Source organism: Populus nigra, chromosome 2 (genome assembly GCF_951802175.1).
Source record: "Populus nigra chromosome 2, ddPopNigr1.1, whole genome shotgun sequence".
Taxonomy (NCBI): Eukaryota; Viridiplantae; Streptophyta; class Magnoliopsida; order Malpighiales; family Salicaceae; genus Populus; species Populus nigra.
Window position 1 is genome coordinate 48,557,940 of NC_084853.1, and position 25,091 is coordinate 48,583,030.

At 36.4% G+C, this 25,091-nt stretch overlaps 3 protein-coding genes across 7 annotated transcripts; 1 reads left to right on the forward strand and 2 right to left on the reverse strand.

The window, feature by feature from the left end:
- LOC133683189 (telomere repeat-binding factor 2-like) lies at positions 1-4,336 on the forward strand. 5 transcript variants are annotated; one of them, XM_062106731.1, is made up of 8 exons: positions 2-184; positions 510-696; positions 836-1,050; positions 2,505-2,589; positions 2,837-2,920; positions 3,299-3,642; positions 3,835-3,858; positions 3,994-4,336. In XM_062106731.1, the coding sequence occupies exons 2-8, from the start codon at positions 547-549 to the stop codon at positions 4,046-4,048; spliced, it is 957 nt and encodes a 318-aa protein (XP_061962715.1). In that variant the 5' UTR covers positions 2-184; positions 510-546; the 3' UTR covers positions 4,049-4,336. The 5 variants fall into 5 exon arrangements, with proteins under 5 accessions (XP_061962714.1, XP_061962715.1, XP_061962716.1 ...); XM_062106732.1 differs by having other exon boundaries at positions 3-184; positions 3,978-4,336; XM_062106730.1 differs by having other exon boundaries at positions 1-184; positions 3,835-4,336.
- Positions 4,337-13,043: 8,707 nt separating this feature from the next.
- LOC133682039 (protein BRICK 1) lies at positions 13,044-13,680 on the reverse strand. Its single transcript, XM_062105277.1, has one exon. The coding sequence runs from the start codon at positions 13,636-13,638 to the stop codon at positions 13,342-13,344; it is 297 nt and encodes a 98-aa protein (XP_061961261.1). The 5' UTR covers positions 13,639-13,680; the 3' UTR covers positions 13,044-13,341.
- Positions 13,681-15,149: 1,469 nt separating this feature from the next.
- Positions 15,150-24,583, reverse strand: LOC133682037 (probable cytosolic oligopeptidase A). Its single transcript, XM_062105276.1, has 17 exons — positions 24,141-24,583; positions 23,783-23,950; positions 23,487-23,610; positions 22,355-22,431; positions 22,028-22,171; positions 21,715-21,945; positions 21,557-21,647; positions 20,556-20,677; positions 19,681-19,788; positions 19,338-19,583; positions 18,819-18,964; positions 18,286-18,403; positions 17,001-17,160; positions 16,864-16,895; positions 16,440-16,505; positions 15,776-15,847; positions 15,150-15,436 (listed from the first exon to the last, which is right to left on the reverse strand). Exons 1-17 carry the CDS (start codon positions 24,534-24,536, stop codon positions 15,350-15,352), a joined length of 2,388 nt encoding a protein of 795 aa, XP_061961260.1. The 5' UTR covers positions 24,537-24,583; the 3' UTR covers positions 15,150-15,349.
- Positions 24,584-25,091: the final 508 nt, after the last annotated feature.

Below are 25,091 nucleotides of genomic sequence, written 5' to 3' on the forward strand. Positions count from 1 at the left end.
CCACAATATATATATATTCCACTCTCATCTTCGTCTCCATCACCATCATCTTCTTCTTCTTCGGCTTCCTCTGCTAAAAACAATTCAAGAAATAGTTGGAAAAATGGAAATGATAGCCTCCTAGGTTTTTCATTTTCTCTCGCACATTCTCTGTCTCCTGCTCTTCCTTGCTTCCTTTCATCAGGTAATATAAATCAATCCATAAATAAACTCATTCTTTTTTTAAATATTATTCAAAATAAGCGATGATCAGATTGTTCGTGTCGATTTCAATTTCTCATTCCCGAGCTGATTTAATGCTTTTTTTCTTGTGATCCGTGCTTAATTTTCTTCGATTTTAATTGTTTCGAATTTTATTGAAATTAGAAGAATTAATATTGAATTTACAATATATTTTAATTTTAATTTTTTGATTTTGATTTTGATGCTGTAGTTGATGCTTATATTCTCTTGATAATATTTAAAAAATAAAATTAGTTATGTTTATTTGGTGTTTGATAATATTTAAGGTTGAAAAAAGGGGTGAAGATTTTATAGCTACTGTTGATGGGTGCTCCCAAGCAGAAGTGGACAGCTGAAGAAGAGGCAGCCCTTAAAGCTGGAGTACTTAAGCATGGGACTGGCAAATGGCGTACAATACTCATGGATCCTGACTTTAGTGCCGTCTTGCGTTTGCGTTCCAATGTTGATCTCAAGGTATCCACATTTTCAATTTATTATATGGAAGGAGCACGCTAAGCCGTGCCAGGCATGGTGCTTGTTGTTGTTCTAGGGTTTGATTTGTTTGACAGATGTGTTATTATATGTTGATGACGTGAGTTTTGATTGGGGGCAGGATAAATGGAGAAATATAAATGTGACTGCTATATGGGGGTCCAGGCAGAAGGCAAAGCTTGCGCTTAAAAGGAGTCCACTGACACCAAAACGTGAGGAGAATGGGAAGGCTCTTAGTGTCGTGGTTCAGAGTAATGAAGAGGTTGTTGATGCTAAGCCTCTTGCAATGGCTAGTGGGACACCGAGGAATGGTGGTCCGAAAGACCTGCTTGCGAGGTTAGATGGTTCTACTCAAATGATGTTTGCAGTTTGTAGTTCCTAGTTTTGCTGAGCTTGGATTAGCTTTTGATTTTTGATGATGGTATGTAATTGGAGTTGGAGCATCGAAAAATGACAAGTTACCAGTTTTTTCTGATAAAAAAAACATCAAGGATTAGCTGTAGGGTTAATATTGTTATAGGAAAACAGGAATGCTCATAATATTCAAGTTCATCAATGGGCATGAACCCGGATGATGAGGTCCTGACTCAGTGATGGTTATGGTGCTGTAAAGATATATGATAGAATTGAACTATCTCCTACCACTATTTTTGTTCTCAAAAAGAAATTTGGAAAAACAGTTTGCATATTATTATTGGGGTAATGCTTGTGTGCTCTACAGATTATTTGATCATCATTCCAGTTTTCAGTTAAGTTGCATATCCATTCTGACAAGTATGACCACATCATAATAGCAGATCTTACATGGGAAAAAGCATTCACTCTTCTTCCATACAAGCTTTACTGTATTGTCTGGAGCTCTAATAGAAAGACTGGCTGAGTTAATACCAGCTCTCAGCCTGTGAAGGCAAGATGCGTTGGTTAGGTAGCTGACAATCCATATACAGGTCTTCATTAATGAAGAAAAATACCAGTATTGGGCCTAATATTCAATCAAAATGTGTTAATAGATGGAGGTAAATGGCATAATAGAAGTCAAGTAATATAGTTCGAATGAGAGACTGCTCCCTGCTGTATTCACATTTATTCTTTTGAGATCTTCAAGTTCAATTCTGGTCTTTTCTCACCGTGGCATTGTAAAATGTCATGGTCCATCATGGCTTTATCTTAGATTTTAATGCTCACTGATTTATTTTTTGTCCTTTTCGATGCCATTTTTAATTTATATGCATTTTGTTCTTTGTTACTTTCTGCAGAGCTTTAGACATTCTTCTTTGGTATATGAAACAGTTTTGCTTAACAATAAGTTATCTTCTGCTTGCGTGTCAGTGTTTCTTTTTCTGCTGTTTTCTGTCCCCTCCAGCCAGTTTAAGCCTCCATGGGTTACTAGCTAACCTGTCCTTTTTCCATTTAAGTTGATGGTTGTGGTCTTCAGATTCCATAATTTGAATTTTCAAAATGTTTCGATCTCTATCGTGGGGAAATCATATGTGCACATAAATCTAATTGAAGAGTGTAAAGGGTGAAATATTATTTTATGACAACATTGCAAATTGAATTCTAATGATGATTAACGGCAGCATATTACAACTCAAAACCTATAGTTATGCTCTACAAATGCTTTGAGAATTTAGAAAATGAGGCTATATTTGCATGCACTTGCTTATAAAGATGAGGTGGAAAATCTTTGTTGCTCAAGGCTAACAAATCTCTGTATCTGAAACCATGTTGTCCTGCTGTTTTGTGTAATTAATAACGAACTCTGTTGTAACCTACTTTTATGGCTGTAGGTTGGATAATCTAATATTAGAGGCTATTACCACTTTGAAGGAGCCAAGTGGTTCTGATAGGGCTTCAATTGCTTTGTACATACAGGTACATGACCTCACATGTCTCTCAATTGTAAAGCGGCAATTGTTGAGTTTCAAAATGAAAAGAAGTCTTAACTGCTGGACATTGTTAGTGTCTGTCTCCAGATTTCTGTTTTTTTTTTTCCAACTATCATAACTATGTCAAGCTAAGCATATCCAAAAGTTGTGTGTCCAACACATGCAAACAGATATAAATAGATTGCTCATTTGTGATCAAAATGATTCTGATGTTGATGTCTTGTAACTTGTAGGAGAAATACTGGGCGCCCATGAACCTCAGAAAGCTATTAGGAGGAAAACTAAAGCATTTGACTGCAAATGGAAAATTGATTAAGGTGATGATCACTCTGAGGTGGTGCACAAGCATGCATGGGAATTAATTAGATCTTGAAGTGATTTGAATTACATCCTCTGCCTGCAGAGTCAAATTAATTCCTTGTGTTTTGTGTTTCAAGGACATCTTAGAATTCAATGATGCAGAACACTGAAATTTGGTGATAATGCTCTGGTAAAAATGGTCTTAACAGATTATGGACTTTGAAAATTAATAAAGCTTTGTATAAAGAGAAAATAGTATGAACAGTAATGTGAAGAGAAAGAAGAAAGGATTTATGATGGGCAGGCATGCGTTTGAGGCTTTGAGCTTATAAAGGTAGTGAATATTTTAAAAGAAGATTTCATATTATTATCATCCTTTGTGTTTGTATTTATAGGTCAAGCACAAGTACATGATTGCATCTAGTTCAACAGTTTCTGAAGGGAGAAGAAACCATCCCCTCCCCGAGGGGAAGCAGAAGGAAATGTTAAAATTGGAGAAGAGTAAGAACAAAATCCTGACTAAAGCTCAGGTTGATCAAGACCTATTAAAGATTAGGGGCATGACTGCCTTTGAGGCTGCTGCAGCCGCTGCAGCTGCTGTTGCAGAGGCAGAAACTGCAATTGCAGAGGCTGAAGCAGCAGCAAGGGAAGCTGAGAAAGCAGAGGCTGAGGCAGAAGCAGCACAAGTTTTTGCCAAAGCAGCAATTAAGGCATTTAAGCACCGAGCATGTCATCCCTGGTAAACTCATCTCTCTGCTGTCATATGATGATAAAATCTCATCCACTAGCCGAGGTGCACTGTGAACTGGACAATTTTATTTCACTTCTAATTTCTATCAGTTAAATCCAACTTTTTGTTTCATGCCTGAGAGTGAAATCACCAGACGCTTAGTTCTAAGAAGAATGATATATATTTGTTTTGCCTTGCCAGTATCATAACAATCTTCCTGTCTACGTATGTTTTCTTCCCTTTCCTTTTTTTTTTTTCCTTCGATTTCGGTGGGCAAGCTGGAAATAGCTTAATAAATTCTGATCGCCCTCTGATCTTCTTGATATCCTCTTAAACCTGTGCAGATGACATGTTTTGCAGATGGAAGTCTACATCCTTGGGCACGAAACATGCATTGGACTTGACATCATGTTGATGCAGCTGTATCAACTGCCATTTTGTCTATATAACTGTAAATGTGGTTAGCTTGTATATCGGGAGATGCAATATTATTCCATGAAATCATATTCCCCTTACAGAGGGATCACTTCGTCAGTAGAGTATAGGTTTTTGACATCAAAGTTTACAATGTGGTAAAAGAGTAGACACTGCTGAAAGAATCAGGAATAGGAAGGTGGATTGCTAAGCAAGATGAAACATCTTCATATCCTTTTGATGGTTAATTAATCCAATGAAAGAGTGAATGTATGTTGCTGAGCTCGAATTTTCAATGTTCTATATGTACCTGCTGCCTCAAATGTACTACCCGTGTCTGTTCTTTTTTCATGAATAATAGAAATTGTGTTCTTTTAAACCCTAATCATGAAACCTAACATCCATGAAACTAGTTCAGCTTCATGATCTGAAGCCATTCCTCCACGACAAAGAAATTATAGGAGGGGTAGGGCATCAATTCTCATCGTTATGCTAAATGGAAGCTCCTCCTCAAATATGGTTGGTGGAAGCTAAAAGTCGACGGAAGTTCCCCTGGCGGTGCAGGATGTGGTGGTGTAACCAGTGATTATTTAGGAAGTTGGTGCTATGGCGTTTCTTCTTGCATTGGTTCTGCAACAAATTGGTTGCTGAGCTGTGGGGGATTGATATGGGAAGGAATCTCTCTTGCGAAAGATAATGGCTGTCCCTCTTCAAGTTGAAGCGGATTCCATAGAAGCTGTTCGGTGCTTACCTTGTACTCCTACTAATCATCATCCTCTCTACAATATTATACCACTGTTATATTGTAGGTTTGAGATTATTCGAGAGGGCAGTCAATGTGCGGGTTCCATGACTCGATTAGGTTCGTCTCGAGATGATCGTATGCTAAGATGGGAGTCTCCTCATGGTATTAGGGATTTGTTAGGTGCTGATAAAATTGTAGTTTTCGTGCATATCTATTCTTTCTGTTTATTCTTTACTGTACCCATAAAAAAAAAAAAAAGGAAAGGAGGGGAGGAACAGGAACCCTGTCATTAAAAGCTTGATCTAGTATAGTTCAATCCACTAATTGGTTAACTTAGACCTTGCTAAAACTTATTGAGTTAACTTCAAATATTTTTTTTCTAAATTTTTAAAAATAATCTCGTTTTATTTTTAAATAGTTTTTTACACAATCTACCAATAACTTTAAAGTTGACTCATAAGATTAAACAGGATTGATCAAATAAGTTACTTGAAGTTGACTCAACAACATGGACTCTTGACCAAATCAAACCCCCGAAGCAAGCCTGAAAATTACGATAATAAGCTTGGGGTTGCCATTTAGCAACAAAACAAAAGTGAGCGAAAGCTATTAGCTCTTTTAGTGAAGAAAGGATGATAGAAGGCGACATGTGTGCTCAAGCATAATCAACTCGTGATGTAATTTCTCAATTTACAAGCACCTAAAGCATCGATAGATTTATCTTTGTTGAACAAAAATGTCTAAATTCAACTTCCATTTTTCAGAACAGGAATCGGAGTTGCTTCAGCTCAACATCAAAGGGGAAGAACACACAATCCCTTCTCCTGCTTACCTTCCAAACATCTTGTATGTCCTGAGCTGAGGGCATTCAGATGTACACAAATCATGAGCCTCAATCGTTCTTATTTCAAGTTCTACCTCTTAGGCATCTTTTGCAGGCTCTTCTAATAAGATATTTGAGAGCTTCTTCTCTAAACAAGCAGTAGAAGATCCAGATTCCACATTATCAGCAATAACGTCCCTCTTCACTAACAGGTTAGTTGCTATATCTATAGGCCATTAACAGAGTTTCCAGTGCTTGAGCCATGTCCGGATCATCACTTCCTCTGTTGGTACTGCTGTTATTAACAAGGGACATATCTGGAGTGATAATAGTTTTATTGACAAAAGGATCCTCATCCAGCTCAAGACTTCCGTCTACCATACTTGCATAAGGCATGAGCATATGCAAGCTCTTATTGCCTGCAATTTCCCCACTGTCAGTGATGGAAGAGGTTACGATCAATCAGATGCGGATTTGTTGCAACTGAAGCATATAGATAGCCTAGCAAATACATTTATGTCAGATGACTAGCCTAAAAGAAAATACTATCACTTTTGAGAAGTGTTGGATGTGCTCAAATTTAACTAGGAGATTCTATAAACCTCTGACTATAACTAACCAAGATTAGGAAGGTCTAGAATTAAGCTTGGAAGGTGTTTTATCAATTTTCATTATATTTCTGTTTATTTTTAGATTTTAAGCTTAATTTTAGATTTTATATTTTCTTTATTATTTGATTTAGGATTATGATTTTCCCTTGAGTACGGTTTAGACCCATGTAAAAAAGTTGTATTCCTTTAAGAGGAACAAGCTATAATAGAAAATAAATTCAGTAAGAAAATACAATTAAAGCTTTGGTTGCTGAGAAACTTTTTTTAAAATTCTGTCTTCTTTGTGCTTTGCTTCCCTTTTGCTTAGGATCGGTTGCGTCAGTTAGCATTGAAATGAGAACCATCAGTGTCCTCAATGCAAGAAATGGTGTGGGGTAAATATCCTGATGCGCCAGACTGCAATAATCTCAACAAGATAGAGCCTGTAACCTCTGATGCCATACCACAACGGCCAGCTTCATCCAACAGCTTCTCTAGTCCATCCTGACTGATTTTTTCACCATTTTTCTCAAAAGATCTGTCCACTGCCTTTCACTAATTTGAAATGAGACATGAGCCATGGTGCTAAAAGAGTGACAGCCTTCTCATAATTCTATTGAGCTGTGGCTTGAAATCCCATTTCAATGAAGAGACTGGATGAGGGATTTCTCCAGCTTCCAAAATCTTATCGAATGCATGCTCCAGAAGATGACTCTGTATTAAGAAAACAGAAGGTCAAGAGACTCAAATTCTACTCATTGAGCTCATCTGCAAGTCATCTGGTATAGTGGTAGTGGCACTACGATCAAATCCTTTGATGTCGTCAAACATAGTGTTTATGGTCCCAATGTTTGGGACACAATGGGCTTTCATGTGTTCAAAGATAGGTATGCAATCATCAATATGCCTACCATTAGTAGAGGGACATGTCTCAGGACAGAAAAGACTGTAACAGTGAAAACAGAGATGATATGTCTCCTCCTTATTTTGAAAGTACAAAATTCTCTCCTAAACTATCACGGGGACAGATTTATTTTATATCTCTCTTTATTTCTTCAATAAAATACATTGCTATCTCTTTGTATTTGTGCTTTTTATCCCGAAACAGTAACCAAATGCAAGACACGATCATTCCAGTGAGAAACCTCCAAAAGGCTTCTTATGACAGAGTCTTTCCATTTTCTCAACTTGGCATGTTATTAACATATGTTTTGTGGCCCATAGATATTAAATAAAATGCAGACATTGAAGCTACTGAAGAAAAGAAACCAAAGAGCACATGGTTCAACAACGCCATAACCAAGCAAACTTAAGAGTCTAGAGCAAAGCAATCAGTCTCTAGAAGTGAAGATCCTAACCTCTAGCATAGCATCCTGTCACCTCCCATTGTAGCAAAGGCAGGCATAGTATACACTGGCCGCTCCAACTACTCCTCTTTGTTCCATGTCCCCATCACCGTTTCCACAGCTTCATTGACTCTACCTTCCTCCCAAAATGTTCTCACAAGAACTGAAAGTCACACTATACAAAATGCATGAGCTACAAAATATTGTAACATTTCCCATATTAGGCAGCGACTACATACCTTCGTCTGTAAGGGCTTTTAGAGATTCCCCGCTTCTGTTCGCTTTCCTGTAAGTATTCGTGGACTGATTCGTACTTCCCGGAATGCAGCGTTATCTTACGACAAGCATAATCTGTTACTAGCAGAGGTTGGAAAGGCCTCCGACTTAGGCTTAAAAGTTCCACTTCATGAAAAGCCATGATACCCCCATATATTGGAAGTGGCTGAACAAGGTCTCCACTATGACATATTCAGTTGAAGGGCTTTTGATGAACCAATCCCAGACATCAGATCCTTTTGGAATAATCCCTGCTGGACAAATTGTCAACGGCACCACCATCTTAGAATCGCTCAATATTAATACCACTGCCATTTATTGGAGGTGGGAGAAGGTGCTTGTGATGTTGGGTTGGGCTGTTCTATACAGGATTTTTTTCTACATAGCTCTTCGATTCTTTTCAAAGAACCAGAGGTCATAGAAAATCATATAGGGGAAGTAGAAGTTCCTTCATTGGAATTGCAAATGAGATCCTGCATATCCGTTTATTTGTTCTTACATTTTGAGATCATATGCACTGATACCTCTGGAGAAACAATAAACTAGCAGCTCTTGACTTGTGCTTTTGTGCTCTAATCAACTTAGACAGGTTAGCTGTTGAATGGTTCTCTCCACTAATGATTTTCAACCTTGATCTTCAGCTCTATTGGATCCGTTAGCAGCTGAGAAAACTCCAGCAACCTACTGTTAGAAACTAATCTCAAAAGTTTATGAATGTTGCAAGGTTCTATGTAGAAGCCCCTGAAATAAATTTCTGCCCAGTGCATAGTTTTCTGGCATGCTTTCTTATTTAGACAAGTAGAAAAAATTCAGAAGGCTATTAAGCTTGGGGTAAAACTTGGTGAGACATGAAAAATTGTTTTAAACCAGAAACTAACTTGCTGTCAGCATGTCTTTTACGAGGTGGAAACTGAAGAGCATATTAGCTAAAAACAAATCTTTCAAAAATTGATGAAGCGTTTAACCAGGATCTTCAGGGTCTTTCACATGTCAATAAAGAGAAGATCCAATGATAGTCTGATTATTCTTACCAAGGTTCTACCATTCAAGAACCTAATAAAATCAATCAATGACGAATAGAGAACTTTTTTGGATGTGTATGATTATTATCTTGTTGCAGTAATCCTTCGATATTAACTATGCGAACAGTCAACTTTTATCTTTTAATTTTGCATCGTCATGGATATCGATACATTTCAAAGCTTGAACTGAGGCTCTTAGGGGATTTAAAGTATTTACAGGGAAAAGCTTCTGGTGTTTTGAAATTGGCTTAGCGGAGTTGACACAGGAAACGCTGGAAATAGAATCGGTTATGCTGCCTATACCATCTTTATGCTGACCACCTATGCTGGGAAGAAAGTACATGTACATGTTTTCTTAGTTGCAAACATATAGGCAACCTTTTCTCTTCTCTTAATATGCACAAGGAAATATATCCGGTGTAAGATGTACTGGTAAAATGGCAGGAAGTGGCAGTGAAGGTCCTGCCATCTACTTCAACTCAAGCAACTCTGGAATTCGTGAATGAGAAAGGCATTGCACTCACAATCTTCTATTATTCATACAGCAACTCAGCATTTCTCATAGAAATATCAAAAGCATTATCTTCTTGCTCTCTTTTCACCAAATTTTAATGTTACTGATTTTGCCAAATAACATCTCTTCAATATTCCCTGGTCTCATCATATCTAAATAGAAGATTCATGTATTGACACAATCCAGTGAAGTCTGCAACTATGGCTCTTGTTTTAATTTAATGTCTACTCCACAACTGGTATTCATTGTCGATGTCTTTTGGGCATGAGAACCTGTTGCCTATTCTTGGTTAATGTTGTGAAAGTGATCAACAAATTCTCGTTTATCCATTTTTGTCCAATGGCTCTCGACAGGTTCTCCTCTATGGTACTTTAAACCAGAAGAAAAAACTGTTTTGACATGGATCTCTTCTTAACAACTACTGTTCCCTTGACAGGAGAAGCAGCGAGGAGAAAAACTCTTGCCTGGCCAACCAGACCCTCTATTGCTCTCGGTGCTACTCGAGGCAAGTTATATTGGGGTATTCAGCCTTTTTTACTAAATTACCTCGTAACTTATCATACCGAAAACAGAAGCTACGTAGAAAAACTTTTAACATACTGTATTTCATACTGGCAAAAGGTTGCAAAAATATATTCACACATTTGCTTGGGGTTGCATTATACATAGGGATGTCAAATCAAGCAACATCCTCAGATCATAGCATGAATGCCAAGGTGACAGACTTCGGCTTCTCAAAGTATGCTCCTCAAGAAGGAGTCAGTGGTGTTTCTCTGGAGGTAGGGGGGGGATAAGGTGAAATGAATGCATAAAACATCGGCAATTAATCGGTATGTTTTGGAAACAATCGGAAATAACTCGGCAATAGAGATGATCGGGCAATAAATCGGAATATAAAGGATCTGTGCGGCGACTAATTTCGAATCATCGCCAAAAGATCGGAAAACAATCGTCATCTGAGATGTTACTCCGCATTTGATCGGGAATATATTCGGGAATTAATCGTCGCCATCTAAATAATCGTCCTAATTCCTCGCGAATTAATCAGGAATGACGATTAATTCAAGAAGAATAAGCAATTAATCGGTAGCTGAGTGAAAAGATCGGTGGATTGATCGGCAACGAATCCAGTGAAAAAATAGGAAGAAAGCGGATGCCTGATTTTTGGGCCTTGAAGAGAGAGATAGCTAAAAACCTTAATCTTATTCCGCCTTTTCTTTATTTTTATTATTTTTGAGTTTTGTTTTTGGCACAATATGAAGGGCATTTTGGGTTAATTAAGTGGGGATTGAATAAGGCATAAAATCTTGTTAAGAATGGAACTATCAAAGGACCTGTTGAAACAGATGTCTTAGATTCTTCGACATTTATTACAAGTTTTTGTAGCTTACTGGACTTTAGAGAAAATTAACCGCATTATTCAAAATATTTGTAAAAAATTGATATGAAATTAAACAAAATGAACTGAACTGTTTTTATTTTTTTTATTTTGATTATAAAATTTAAAACAAAGACTAAATTTAATTTTGATTTTAGAAACTAAAATCAAAACAACCTAACCAAACTAAATTGAAAAAACCCACTAAAAATTAAAAGTCTATTATAAAAATAGCACAACTAAAGAACCCATGAATTAGATTGGACTTATTAGGTTTAAAAAAAATGCAAATCTTAATTGAACTAATGATGCATCAGGACTTTTTTTTTTTAAGGAAAAGTTGGTTTTCTTAGGTTTTTTTCTATTTAGTTTAGGAAACTAAATAGTATGTTTAATAATTTTATTTTTTCTAGTTTGTTTTGGAATTTTAATGTTTTTTTCCTTTATTCTCAGGTTTCGTAGTTTGTTTAGGTTATTTTTTAGTTTGTTTAAGGAGTTGTAACCTTTTTAGTGAGGTCAACTATTTGAAAAGAATATTCAATAATAAAATTATGAAATAAGATTCTATATTCAACTTTAATTCTATCTATCTAGTTTGCTATCTTTTTATTTGAATTTCTATTTATGTAAGTTGATATCGGAGCTCAATAATCCTAATGGTTATTCGCTTGTTGTGTGTTGGAATAACTATATGATTGAAAGAAGGTAGCAAAACAAAGTATGCTCGTGTAGAAGATGATGAGAAGATTCCTCTCAATAAAGGGATAAAAGATATGCGGAGACAAGTTGCAAAATTAACTCGTCAGTTGGATGATGTGAGGAGCTTGGGTAATGATAAGAAGAGTAATTACGGATATGTAACTAATTTTGAGAACCTGTTTTGAAGGCTTAAATAGAAAAAACAATTTTTTGATCAAGATGAATATGATATTGAGACTGAAAGATGATTCTATTTCCTTTATGAATTGGAATCAATCATCAAATTTCGACGAGGATGATGTTGAAGAAGAAGATTTAAATGCAATATTTTTTTTGTAATGTCTATAAAAAGGGAACAAATTTAGAAGTGATTCTTGAGGTGATGCCTTACAGGTGCTGATATTCTTGTATTTCAGATAAAATTTGTGAAGTAGATTCTTAAATCTTCTACTCACTATAAGATTGGTTTCGTTAGTAGAAAAACTAAAAATATTGTTGACAGATAGAATGTTTTGTTTTTCTAGTTGCTTATATTCTTGTTTGCATCAACTAATTAGTTTGATTCAATATGAACTTTAAAAAAATCGATTTGTTGTATCATACGTAAGCCAAAGACCATCTTTGGCTGAATCCTAGTTTATAACTCCATCATTCTGGTATTACTCAACACAACATGTTTTGCAAAAAGTTTAAGTCTTTAGCTTTGGGGTGGCTTTGCTTGAAATCCTAAGTGGCCAAGAGACTCACAACGTGCACAGGCTACGAAATGAGTATAGCTTATTTGAATAAGAGTCCGTTTATCTATTTTGATTTTTATTTTTTAAAATACTTTTAAAACCAAAAACAAACCGCACCTAAGTATGTCTTCTAGGTCAAGCTTAACTTCTCGTTTTCAAGACTTTGATGGCTATGGTGCCTCTCTTGTCTATATCATGTATAACTAGCATATCTGCCTGAATTTCCATGTAAACCAAGGAAATCACTTTCCTGCAGGCAAAGCCTTGCATAAGGGAGTCAAGGACTGATGAAATTGTGGATCCTGGCATAAAGAGTGGGTAACATGCTGAGGCAACGTGGAGAGTGGTGGAGGTGGCACTAGCATTCTTGTCAACCTAAACAGCCCAAGCATAATGAAAACAGGAGTCTAACGTATAAATCAACCCCATAGATACTAATCAGGAAGAGCTAGCTGCTAAAGAGCTCCGGCAATTGAAACTCATCAAACACCTTGGGAGCAAAGAGGCAAGCAACCACGGAGATACAACAGAGGATTCAAAACCAAAAACATGAAAATCCTACATCAAAAGAACTGAAACCAACATCACGAGACATGAACAGACCCAATACAAACCAAAATAACAAGGAGCAGCCACCAACTCTAGCCAGAGCAGACACAAAACCAACGCATGACAACAGGGATAAACTAAAGAATCATTTGGCATTGCTGTTGGGGTGGTGCCTTTTTTCTTAAGAGCATGCATCAAATTGATGTTATTCTAGATAATTTATAAGTATCAAATTGATTTTTTTTAGCAATTCTGACCGAATAAATAAATAAATAAAAAGGGCAAAATCCAAATCCATCAAGCGAAAAACACAAGCATTAGTGATAAAGCTTCAACCTTTTTCAACATTGGATAGTCATTGAGTTGGAAATCATCGATCCTTAAGACGACAACCTAAGAGGAAACCAATAATTCCACCTTCAGCTTCATATTCAAAGCATTGATCACATCTTTATCAATATCCGAGCAGAATCTTCAGCGGCATCAACCCTAAGCTAATATCGAAGAAAATGAACAATAAACATACAAGAAACTGATAAATAACACCCCAAAAAAAAAATTAGTAGTTGATTATTACAGTAAGTGAAACCCAATGGAAAAAAAAAAAAACAGAGATCAAGCGGTGGTGGTAGTGGTGGAAGTGAAAAGAGAAGGATTTGAAGTGGCCGTGGAAACTTGGAGTTCGAGAAGCTGTAAACGACGCTCCAAAGTATCAAGCTTGAGATTGAGAGAAGACAATTTGGACTTGGTGGTGGACTCAAATTGGATGAGGAAATCGAAGAGACGACGGATGTTGAGAGATATGTGAGATATGAATTCTCTGTTCTCCCAATCTGCTTGTACTGCTATCCCTACGTTCACCGCGTTTGTTATCCCTCCTCCGCCTCCTCCTCCTCCGCCTGCTCTCGCCATTTCTTCTCTCTCTCTTTTTTTCTCCAGATCTGAATCTTATCGACATACCAGTCTCCAACTTATTATATATACGGTTATTCATTTGTTTTTTCAACTTTGTCCCTATAAGTTCACCAATGTTTCACTTCTACACTTATGATTTATGATTTTTCAATTTTATATATATATATATTCTCGTAGCCTTCTACAGTTTCTACACGGTTGACAGACCCGGCTTGGGACTGGTCCAGAAAAATGCTTGGAGCATCGAATTAATTCTCGCATAGGTTATTGAGTCAATTATTTTTATTAAAAACAGTGTTATTTTATTCTTAAAAACAATTTATTGAAGTTGATTTTTGACTTAATTATATGATTAATCTAATCAAGCTAATTAGATTTTACTAGATCAATATATTTTTTAGTTCAATTTAATACTTGATTCAAGTCAGATTATAAGTAATGAGTGTTTTTGGTTAACTTATTAAATTGAGTTTATCAAGTGTGATATTATAAAAGTTTTAGTGTTAAATAAATAATTTATTTTTAAAATTTAATTTTTGAGTTTTTTTATTTTTAATTTTTACAATATAAATGTGAATTCGAGAGAAAAAAAAAGAGATAAGTAAGAAAAACAATGAGAAAAAGAAGAAGAAGAAAAATAGCTTTTTTTGTTAGTTAATTAATGGTAAGGGGGAAACTGAAACTTTCTGGAGAACTATAGGGGTTATATTAAAAAGTTTGAAACTATAGATATAAAAGTGAAACAATAATGAATCTATAAGGGCAAAAATGTAGCTTACCCTTTGTTTATTTTTAATGCAGCTTTTTGCTGACTCCCTTTCCCATATCCACCTAAAATGGGGTCAGTTTTGTAATTGTGGCCTTTAATTCTCATTTCTTTCCTTAGGTTTAACTCCCTAATAAACACCCAATCTTTTCTTTCCTTCAAGGCAAGCCCTCATTATTACATTTCATTTTTCTTTTCCTTTCAAGCTTCAATGTGTTCAGAGCTCAAACATGCAAGAATTTAAATTTAAATTTAGTTATTTCTTCCTACTTGTTTATTATGAATTATTTATTTATTTAAGTAGTTTAGATAATTAAGATTTAACCATGTTTGTCACCAAAGATAGATAGAAGGAAGAGTCGATTGAATTAAATAATAAAAAAAGAAAGAATAATGTGCTATCCATTTAGATGTTGAGTGAGAGGATGGAAATCAATTTATTTAGATTGAAGATATTAAAAATTGAATGGATCAAAATATTATAAAAAAGCAAGGATTGAAAAATCCCTTCATCGAGTCTTTATCCATATTGTCAAAGGATAAATATTCCTAATAATTCCTTTATTTTTATTCATCCTTCTCCCAATTCCTCTCGAAAAACAGATGCAAGTTATTTTACGGTTAGATTGCTCTCTGATCTTACTATCTCTATGTCCACTGCAACGTTCCATTTCTTGAACAAAAGCCATTAGAAAAAGGCAAAGAAAAGCAACCAAAAAATAAACATCACAAGAATCATCTTAGAGGTGTTTGAAAGGAGAATCATTACTACTTGAATAAAATCATTTTCCAAGTTCATTGTGCAATAATGATCTATTGAATGAGATAAAAACGGCTTGGACTTTGACGACAAGAATATCCATCAGGAACCAGATATAGTTTTGTCACTCAATTTGAAGAAAGAACAGCAGCCCGGATACCATCTGGTATGAAAAATGCGACTTATGCAGAGGTTGTCACTGATAACAAGCCATTGTGCCTGAGCAGTGCCTCTGGCGAAGGTTCACGCCCTCGGAACTCAACAAAAACCTGGACGTTTCAAAACAAGGAAAGTCAAGGTCAAGAAGATGGGAATAATTAGCAAGGAACGTTTGAACATCCTACTTGCTGGAATTATTAGCTTTCAAATTTTTGGATGATGTGATTGAGCTGACAGTTATGTTTTTTTTTTCAGGCCAAAAATTTCGAAGGTTTATAGTTAAACTGGATAAACCCGCGCAAATGTAGGCCAAGAATTGAGGTTGTATCAAAAGGACAGGATAGAATAAGAGAGCAAAACCACACAGAAGTTATCTTATTGACAGCTTGTGAAGAGAGGGAGCATAAGTAAATGAAATTCAGCAGGGAATATAGTTTTTACTATCTAACCTCTAGTGGCGCTTTTCCACCTCCAAGAGCAAGAATGGTTTCCCGGAACTTGTGCCCTGTTTCTGTAACAGCCTGTTGCATCACAGAGCTTCGTTATTCCAAGCTATACTTGCACCAAATGCAAATATTAAAAAAGAAAAAAGACCTTGTTTTTTTAATAAATTGTTCATGTCATTATCATAGTATAGCACTCATTATGACGTAACAAACTCCAACTAAAGGCATTGATATGGAAGAATTCTTGGAACTAGAGATACAATTTCAAACTTAAAGAGTCTAGGGATCCCATCTCAAATTCCACATGGAATTTTAATGTCAAAACCCATTTCATCAATATCCCCAGCCAAAAATCATTGCTATTTATCAGAAGGATCAATTATGATTTTGAGGTAGGATTCTTAGTCAACTCCTAGATCGATGAGATGAAATAGAGATATTATGATTGGTGAGCTCCAGGAAGGACCCGCCAGGGAGAGTTCAAACACTCCAATTAATCTTGACACAGATTACAACCCACCAAGAGAATGCATGAATGAATAATCAACTAGGTGCAATGTAGAAAGAGAATTTCTATAATCAATGCACACAAATCAAAGATGGAAAATTAAGAGTTAAGATCAGTGGTAAGGCTGCAAAGGTCAGTTGGACAGCCTTTTATCCATACCTTGTGGTTATCCAATCCAGCATCCTCAAAGGCTGAGAAAGCATCAGCAGATAATACCTCAGCCCACTGCAAAAAGGAATTGCCTTTAAATATCATGCCATAGAGTGACAAAATGAGGAGAGGAAACAGAATATAAATTGCAGTCAAACTTCCTCATTTTCTTTGTGTGTCAGAAACATGGAAGAAAACAGAGAATTGTGCAAGCTCAAGCCAGACTTTGGACCTATAGAAGGCTAAAATTCAAGTCACATATGGAGAGCCTACAAGACGATCATATAAAAGCCGAGGGAGAAAACTTCTAAGATATTCAATTTTCTTAACTAACACTGATTTGGACTGCTATTAGCATAACTAACATTGCAACATTCTTTTAAACTTTAACTGCAGGTATTGTGTGCAAGTGTACAAGTATTTTGACACATACCTTGTAACTGTAGTATCCAGCTGCATAACCGCCTAATATTCACAAAAAGGTATAAAAATCAAGGGAATGTAAAAGAGGAAGGATGAAGCCAAGTAAAAAAACTGAGAAATCCAAATAAACATTACAGTCAAGCAAACCTGCAAAAATATGACTGAAACCGCAGAGGAATCTATCTTCTGGCAAAGGAGGAATCACTTGTGTCCTTTCAGAGACCCTTTGGTCAACATCATAGATAGACTCCAACGCACCTGGTATATATTTTGTATGCAACTCCAAATCTAAACTTGCAAATTTTATCTGAAAATAGAAAGCGAGTGAGCATGCATTCCGAAAACTAAACTATCCAAAATACAGTAAGCGTTTCTCAAATATAACATTTTCACTCGAAAATGTGGGAAATTAGAAACCATATATAATGTGATGAGAGGGGTCTATTTCCATGATCCTATCTTCTAAATCCACAAAAATGTTAAACGGGTTCCACGCAACATTTTTTTTTTAAATTTTTAATAGACACCCTTTCTCTCTTTAAGTCCTGATATCAAGTTCTTTCCTCACTCCCATTTTATGCAAGGAGAAAGAGGAAAAAAGAAAGTCCATGGTGTTTCCCCTTACTGTGTCCGCCAGGAAATCCTAGTCACAGACCACACAAAAATCTTACAATAGAGACAATGGCACCAGGGAGAGGAACATAAAGAAAGCCAGGTTTTTTTTTCTTTTACAAAAAAGCCAGTGGAAATTTCTCAATCTTTTGTTTGTTGAATTTTAAAAAGAAATTCAACAATGGCATGCTCAAGTTTTGAAGACCCAATGATTCACTGCCACTGTGTTTTTCTCAAGCTTCTGTATGGTTTTGTTGAAAGACAATACCGAGGTTATTTTAAGCTCAAAAAAGAACTTTGAACCTGCAAGATCTCAAGTTGCCGTTTCAAAGCCATTAGAATCTTTACAACTGAAATTTGTCACAATTAAGAAAGGAAAAGGAATGTGATTTGCCCTTATGCCGTGATGAAGCTGGTGAACAGTGAGTAGATCACCACAGTGGAGGCGAGGAATTTGACTTCTTGTAGAATTTGAATGGTGCCAGGAGAGAGGAAAAGAAGTTGCCTAAAAAAAATAATAAAAAAGGCACGCAGGTCCATTTATGGTTTTCTCATGGACTTAGAATATAAGGTGTAAAAATTGACCATCCTTAATGTGATATACATGATAATTGTATAATGGTAACGGAAATAAGTATCTCAACAATCTTGAAACTGGAAAAAGGAAATGAGACCTAACATAGAAAGAAAAATCTAGTAAGAAAGGCACTATCCTCAGATGACTACTGACAAAACAAAATGAAAGTAGCATATACAAAAACTTAAAGCCAAAAAATTGCAGAAGGAAAACAATGGAAAAGCACCATTATAAACTAATTACCTGACGAAGACTAAAGGACCCTGCTCGAAAAGTCCTTGCAGCAAGAAGCTTCAAGTACACTTCTTCGGGGAGACTTTCCCCAGTTTCATAGTGCTTTGCAATGCCCATCAAAGTTTCCCTGCAGCAACACAAGTAAATACATACACGTTGCGTAAATTTGTAATTGATACTGTCTAAATAGATGAGATCCTTCAAGAACATTTATATAAATCCAAATCTCCATGATAGAACAAATGAGTAATTTATAAATAAAGTAACATCATAACACTTGTCATTGGAAAACCACAATTCCAATGTCTTGCTATGTGAGTGAAGAGAAAAGAAGCTATAAGAAACAAAGCAGACTGCTGTAGCCAAGGAGCGTTTATCCATAGTAAGGAATGAAATAAAAAGGAAGCTTAAGAGCTATATTCATAATCATGAACCCTGTACTCACAGCAATTAATCCTTTTTCTTTCCACAAAGCTGTTTGAAAGAATTATACTACCAATGCTATGGAAGATCAATCTCCACTGAGGTTCACATTATGTTACCTGTGATAACACCAATTTTCCATGAACTGGGAGGGTAATTCAACAGCATCCCACTCTATACCCCGGATGCCAGCAACAAGACCCTCATCCTGCTTGGTTAGCATGTGCTGGAGGGCGTGACCAAATTCATGGAATACAGTCTCAACCTGCAAAAAGTGTCATCAACCCTCGTAACTAGGTTATATAATATATAAAACCACACCACTCACTGCAATATCCATTCCCATTAGTAAATTGCATGATATGCCTTTCTTTCTAAAACAGCACCTAACTTCCCTTTCCACACATAACTCCATAATAATCAACCAAATCAATGCAGTATAACGATATACAATTCTTCATTCCATGAAAGCCAGGTATGTGATGGTTAGACATGTTTTCAATTTCATTTATGTGAAGGAAAATATACACATGTTGTTGCACCATTACACCGATATTTTGAGTTATTGTGTCTGAAACTTATGTAGGTTTCTGCAGAAAACAACCATGTCCCTGATCTAAAAATCAATGTTAACTTACCTCCCGAAATGTCATCAGGCTTGGTTTGTCCCCAACTGGCGGTGTTTGGTTGCACACCATGTGGGCAATAGGCAACCTTGGAGCAGTACCATTGGGTGACAAAACACGACTTCGAGAAACTACCTCACCCATCCATGCACCACCCCGTTTCTCAGATGGACGAGAATATGGATCAAAATAGAAGTATGCAATTGGACTGCCCAAGGAATCTTTGACGCAGTAGAATTTAACATCATTATTCCAAACCTATTACGCAACAAATGGTTATTGATAGAGCTTAAAATAAATAATCTCCTTCACAAACAGAAAAGCAGTGTAAAATGAAGTTAATGAAATAAATCACCGGAGCAAGACCATCAGCTGGTTCGATATCAATTCCAAAAATTGTCTTTGCAAGATTGAAAAGGCCATCCATAACCTTTGGCAATGAAAAAAATGGACGTAGTTCTTCCTGCAGAATATAAACCAAGAGATACAAAGCATTTTCAGACAGAAATATATATTACAGAAAGAATAAGGCAAGCAGATGAAGCAAACAATAGAAGGTGAGACATTAGAGCATTGAAGATGATCATCTGCAACGCTTATCACACAAATGCTATGGCACTTGCGGTCATAGAGTTGTAGGCGCTGCATCATGGTAGCAGCCATATTCTCCATTATGCAAAAGGTTACAAGTATGTAGTAGTGGTCTTAAAGCCTATTGAATGGCATTGTGTAACAACAATTGATGAAATTTAAAACTAGGTGCACAACATTAACACTCACACATCCATTCTTTAGTACCGTGAAGTGAAAGGAAAGAACTCGTTTAAAGACAGCAGGAATGGATTTCGCAATCAAAGAAAAATAATTATATCTACATGGAGTTTCTTATCAATTATATCACTCTCTTCTTTCTTTGACAACAAGAATTAAATCAGTTCCTAACCCACCTTTAACCATGATTAAGAGTATAAAAATCAGCATAAATATAAAAGCTAATGGACCTTTTACAAAACAAAATGTACTAAACCCACCCAACCAAAAAAAAGCGTATATAGGTAGATGAGTAGCATACTAATAAACTATCATTGGAGGAACATGTCAATTTTATAGAGCCAGGTGAATTTGAGAGAAAATGCTTATAGAACAAACATAAATCATAGTTTGACATACCAAACCTGCGACATGCTTAAATCAAAACCATCCCACATTATAAGCAGAGAGAGAACCGACCTCATTGATATCATATTTTGACTCGCGCAGCCTCTCAGACCAGAAGCCGGTATCCCAGTGAGTTAAATCATTTGCTTCCATTGCACCTTGATTTTTGGAGAAAATTTTAAGGTCTTCCATATCTACAAAGATCAAAGAAAGGATCTAGTTGTTAGATGTTGAAGTAGACAAAGAAACCATCATAATGATTTCAAGGTCTTCCGCATCTACAAAGAAATAATCTAGTTGTGAGAATCTGAAGAAGACAACGAAACAATCCAAACTGATATATAGTGATGTGATGTTTGAAAATTGAGATATTTATGTAATATCTAGCAAACTAATGTCTTGATGCAATGCAAGCACTGAGTGGCTGTCAAAAATTGTACAAGGCAAAGTACCCATTGAAACAAACACTAGTACAACTCTACCACAAATTCAAGATGCTAGTACACCTGAAAATCTTCAACTAGCCCAATTACCAATGCAAAGAAGAGAGCAAGTTTGAACCACAAGATATAGCAAGTGATATTACTGAAAGAGTTTTGAAGTTCCAGGTTTTGAAGGAGGCAGATCCTACAATTGATAGAAGCCTACCTAAATCGAGATGCTATTATAACTGAAAATCTTCAAGCAGCCCACTTACACATGCAAAGAGAGGGTAAGTTTGCAGTGCCACATATATCAAGTGATGTTGCTAAAAGAGATGAAGTGGGAAATTTTGAGAGGTTGAAAAGGGCAAGGTGTGCTGGAATATGCATTTTTTTAAGAATATACTAACCCTGTAGTTTAGTTCAACCACAGATATCACAAACAGACAACAGCATACCAGAGCAAATGTACGACATTTTAGTAAATGCAGATTTTTCATATTAAAAAGCTGCAAAGAAAATAAAAACACGGCTTTTCAAGAGAAAAAGTCACAAACAAGCAAAACTCTTGACAAGCAAAGTTTCACTTAAACTTCAAAAGTATTGCAAAAAGGTGATGCCACTACAGTCCCGAGAAATATAATATGCTACCTTGAACAGCAGCATTCCAAGAAGCTGCACGCAGCTTTTCTAGTAGCTCTTCTGCTTTCTCGACAGTAGCCATCTTGGTTGCCATGCTTACCTGTTATAAATAATTGAATCAGCATATCAAAAGTAGCTTTGAGCTTTAACATAATAATGAATCATACCTCAGTGTAGTTGCTGTAGCCAAGGAGCTTAGCCTTTTCAAGCCTAAGCTTCAATATTTCATCAATAATTGCTGTATTATTCAGATCACCACTTGAAGCTCGAGTTACATATGCACGGTAGATTTCTTCACGTAAACCACGATTTCTTGCATGTTGCATGACAGACATAAAACTTGGGGCATCCAATGTAATTATCCACGGTCCATTCTCAGCAGATGCATCTGTATGCCCCTGATATGATAATATATAATAGAAAACAGTTTATTAGACTTAATGAATGAAACCAACTTGCAGCGATAATGACATGCAGTACCTTAGATACTGCAGTCTGCGCAGCCAAACCAAGTGAGGTAGCAGGCAATCCTTCAATATCTTTCTTATCTGTTATGATTTTTTCAAACTTCTTTGTGGCATCCAATACATTCTCCCCAAATTTTTGGGATAGTCTTTCCAGTTCCTGCAAATTAAACAGTTAATTGAGAAGCAAGCAATGAGAAATGCAAAACTAAGACATGCACTGAACTGTAGTTGTCATTTAACTTAAGAGTGTTCTTGGTAGCATATGCACATAACCAAGTGTCCCAGGAAGGAATAGAAGACAGCTCTGTCTTTCAAACGAAAATTGTTAATATAAAAGCACCTGTTCAATTTTGTTGAACTGCTCTCTTTTATCATCATCAAGAGCAACACCATTAAGAACCCCTTCTTTTATTTGGGCTGTATTCATAAAAATATAAAAGCCATCAGGCATGTAAGATAGCTTAGGTGTAATCTCAAATGATCATGTCACAAGAATTAAATAGGAAGCAAGGAAACTGCAAATGATATAGCATTTATTTGGTAAGTGATAACCCTAGCGCACGACAGAGTACATCTGGTTGGTAAGAAGTAATCTGAAATTTGTTGAAGAGTACATCTAGTAACTGATGGGGTTCAATGAAACCAGCATATCAACAGGATTTCATGAAATATGCAACCATTAAAAGCACTTTCCACATCCATTCAAGTCGCAATTGACCAATATCAGTGGAAATAAATACGATTAACATGATTTTATAATTTTTTTTCCTCCCTCCTTCAATGTTTCAAGCTCATATCATTCTCAGCAATCAACGTAATCCTTGTATGACTATTCAGTGCACAGGTGCTTGCTGCCATAAAATTGCATCTGGTGGTCTTAGAGGTATAGAAACATCTCCTATCTATCAACAACTGCAAAGATAACACACACTCATTTCTTTTCTTCTCTGATAGGCATGCCCCCAAAGACCAAATAATCAAATAGTTAAAGTTGCATCATTTACAATGATCCAAATATGAAAACCAGATCATGCAACCCTGCCTTGGTGGATGGGGGCTAGTGATCAACTCATTTGATACAAGAAAAAGGCATCACAAAATCATGTACATGGATGCAGTCCAGGTGCAATGCAACTCCATCCAAACTTAACAAGAACATTGCTACAACATCCAAAACAATCCCTGCAAAGGACTCCTTTCCCTCTTTCAAGAAAAGATTATAAGGTAAGGCCTATTCTAGTGGTCCCAACCCCGCCAGTTTAATGCTGCTGACAGCAATCAAGAGTGATCCAGCAACTAAACTTGTTTATGGTCATGACACCATAAAAATTCAGCAAACCAACGAAACTGGTAGACTGAAGTCACAGGGTAACAAAACCAGACAGCTAGAGAAAAACAAAGAATTAGGTAAACGAAAAACATAAAAGCACATAATAATATTTCAGACAACAAGAGAAGTTTAAGATACTTACATTCCACTATACGTTTCCGAGCATCACTTAGTGATGGCCATTGAGGAGAATCTTGGATGGCCTTAAATGCATTATATATAGGTTTACTTTGTCCCAGCCTAAGCTGAAATTTCACCTTTTCGGGCTGTAGACAAAAGCTAAAAGCTGTGAGCACAAAAGGGCAATGCAGCGCACAAATTCACAAGAAGGGCGATAAACAAATTAATGCAGAATTAAAACGAACTTTTAATCAAAGCGAAATTTTGACTCGTATATTAGAATTCATGTGCATAGAGCATGAGAAGATAAAAATTTACCTGAACTTCTTCGATAGCAGCGCGGAGTTCAGGTGAGTCTTTAACAGCCTTGAGATGATTTATCATACCCCAAACAACAGTCAACTGATCTGCAATCTTCTCCAATGGCTCTACCAATTTTGGCCATGATGGCTCCACTGTTCTCTCCAATTCCTCCAAATCACTCTCCTACAAAACATCAGTAAGAACCATCACAGACCAAAAAGATCAAACTTTGATCAACCCATAAACTGGAACTAACAAAAGATTTCTACTTGGGAGCACAAAGACCAGAATACAAAAAGTTAGCAAGGAATAATTAAAGCAAACCCAGAAACGAAAACGTCAAGAACAAGAACATATAAAGACAAGAACATACAAGGTTCTTTAGGAGAGCACGAATCCCAGGTCGAACATGTTTGGCCTCAACAACATCAAAAGGAGGGAATTCAAATTCTTGCAGTAAAGGATTGGCCTCATCAGCAACAGGGTCCATTGAAATTGAAGAGTAGCAGTTAGAGATAGAGGGAGGGGTTGTTGCTGTTGTGGTTGATGATTTGTGAAGTGTTTGGAGACACAGGGAGAAGGACGAAGACCAGAGAGGGCAAGGATAGGATTTGGGAAAACGTCTGGGGGTAAAATGGGAATAAGGGAAGTGGTTGTTTGTGCGTTGGAGGAGCAGGATGGAGCGGGAGAGAGAGATACGTGAAGCCATGAGAAGGTTGATTATAAGGAGAACAGCTCCTGCTGGATGTACTTTTCTAGTCTCTGCCATGTGTTGTATTGTGTGGAGAGTACAAATAGTTATGTTGTTTTTATTTTCATTTTCCCTCTTGTGGTGTGTGGGCATACTTGTCTTGAGCCTAAGAAAATTATGTATATAGTAATAAAACTCGACCTGTCTTGACTCTTGAGCCTCCGATATGTCAACTTAGCGATTCATTCATCTGGAATTTGGCACAAGCCAAATTTCATTTCAAACTAGGTTTTTATCAAAATGATGTCTTTTGGATTTCTTTTTAAATTGAAATGACTTTATTTTGGTAAAAAAATTGAATTGATTCACCCATTCATGAGTTGACCTAACATCTTGCATGTTGACTAGCTAATCTATTAACCAAATCTTAAATCAGGTCAAATCTTGTACTGTGTGTGCTGTATGCATATTTAGGGCTAGGTTCTTAATTGGGTCGAACCCGATGATAGGCTTAAAGCCTTGCCAAGTTTATGAACCAAAAGTTTGTCCAAGCTAGTTGTCGAGCTCCTCTGCACATAAAAAAAAAAACTTCTCTGACAATCTAATTTTTTTTTGACGCAATAGATCATCGGT

What these genes read in the sequence shown, in the direction of transcription:
- LOC133682039 (XM_062105277.1), bottom strand. Translation starts at nt 13,638, where the DNA reads ATGGCGAGAGCAGGCGGAGGAGGAGGAGGCGGAGGAGGGATAACAAAC.
- LOC133682037 (XM_062105276.1), bottom strand. Translation starts at nt 24,536, where the DNA reads ATGGCAGAGACTAGAAAAGTACATCCAGCAGGAGCTGTTCTCCTTATA. An exon ending in TCGGAAACGTATAGTGGAAT is followed by an intron (nt 22,432 to 23,486) that starts GTAAGTATCTTA and finishes TTATGAATACAG; the next exon opens with CCCAAATAAAAGAAGGGGTT. An exon ending in CTGGATTGGATAACCACAAG is followed by an intron (nt 15,848 to 16,439) that starts GTATGGATAAAA and finishes GTGATGCAACAG; the next exon opens with GCTGTTACAGAAACAGGGCA.
- LOC133683189 (XM_062106730.1), top strand. Translation starts at nt 547, where the DNA reads ATGGGTGCTCCCAAGCAGAAGTGGACAGCTGAAGAAGAGGCAGCCCTT. An exon ending in CAATTGCTTTGTACATACAG is followed by an intron (nt 2,590 to 2,836) that starts GTACATGACCTC and finishes TGTAACTTGTAG; the next exon opens with GAGAAATACTGGGCGCCCAT. An exon ending in CACCGAGCATGTCATCCCTG is followed by an intron (nt 3,643 to 3,834) that starts GTAAACTCATCT and finishes TTGCCTTGCCAG; the next exon opens with TATCATAACAATCTTCCTGT.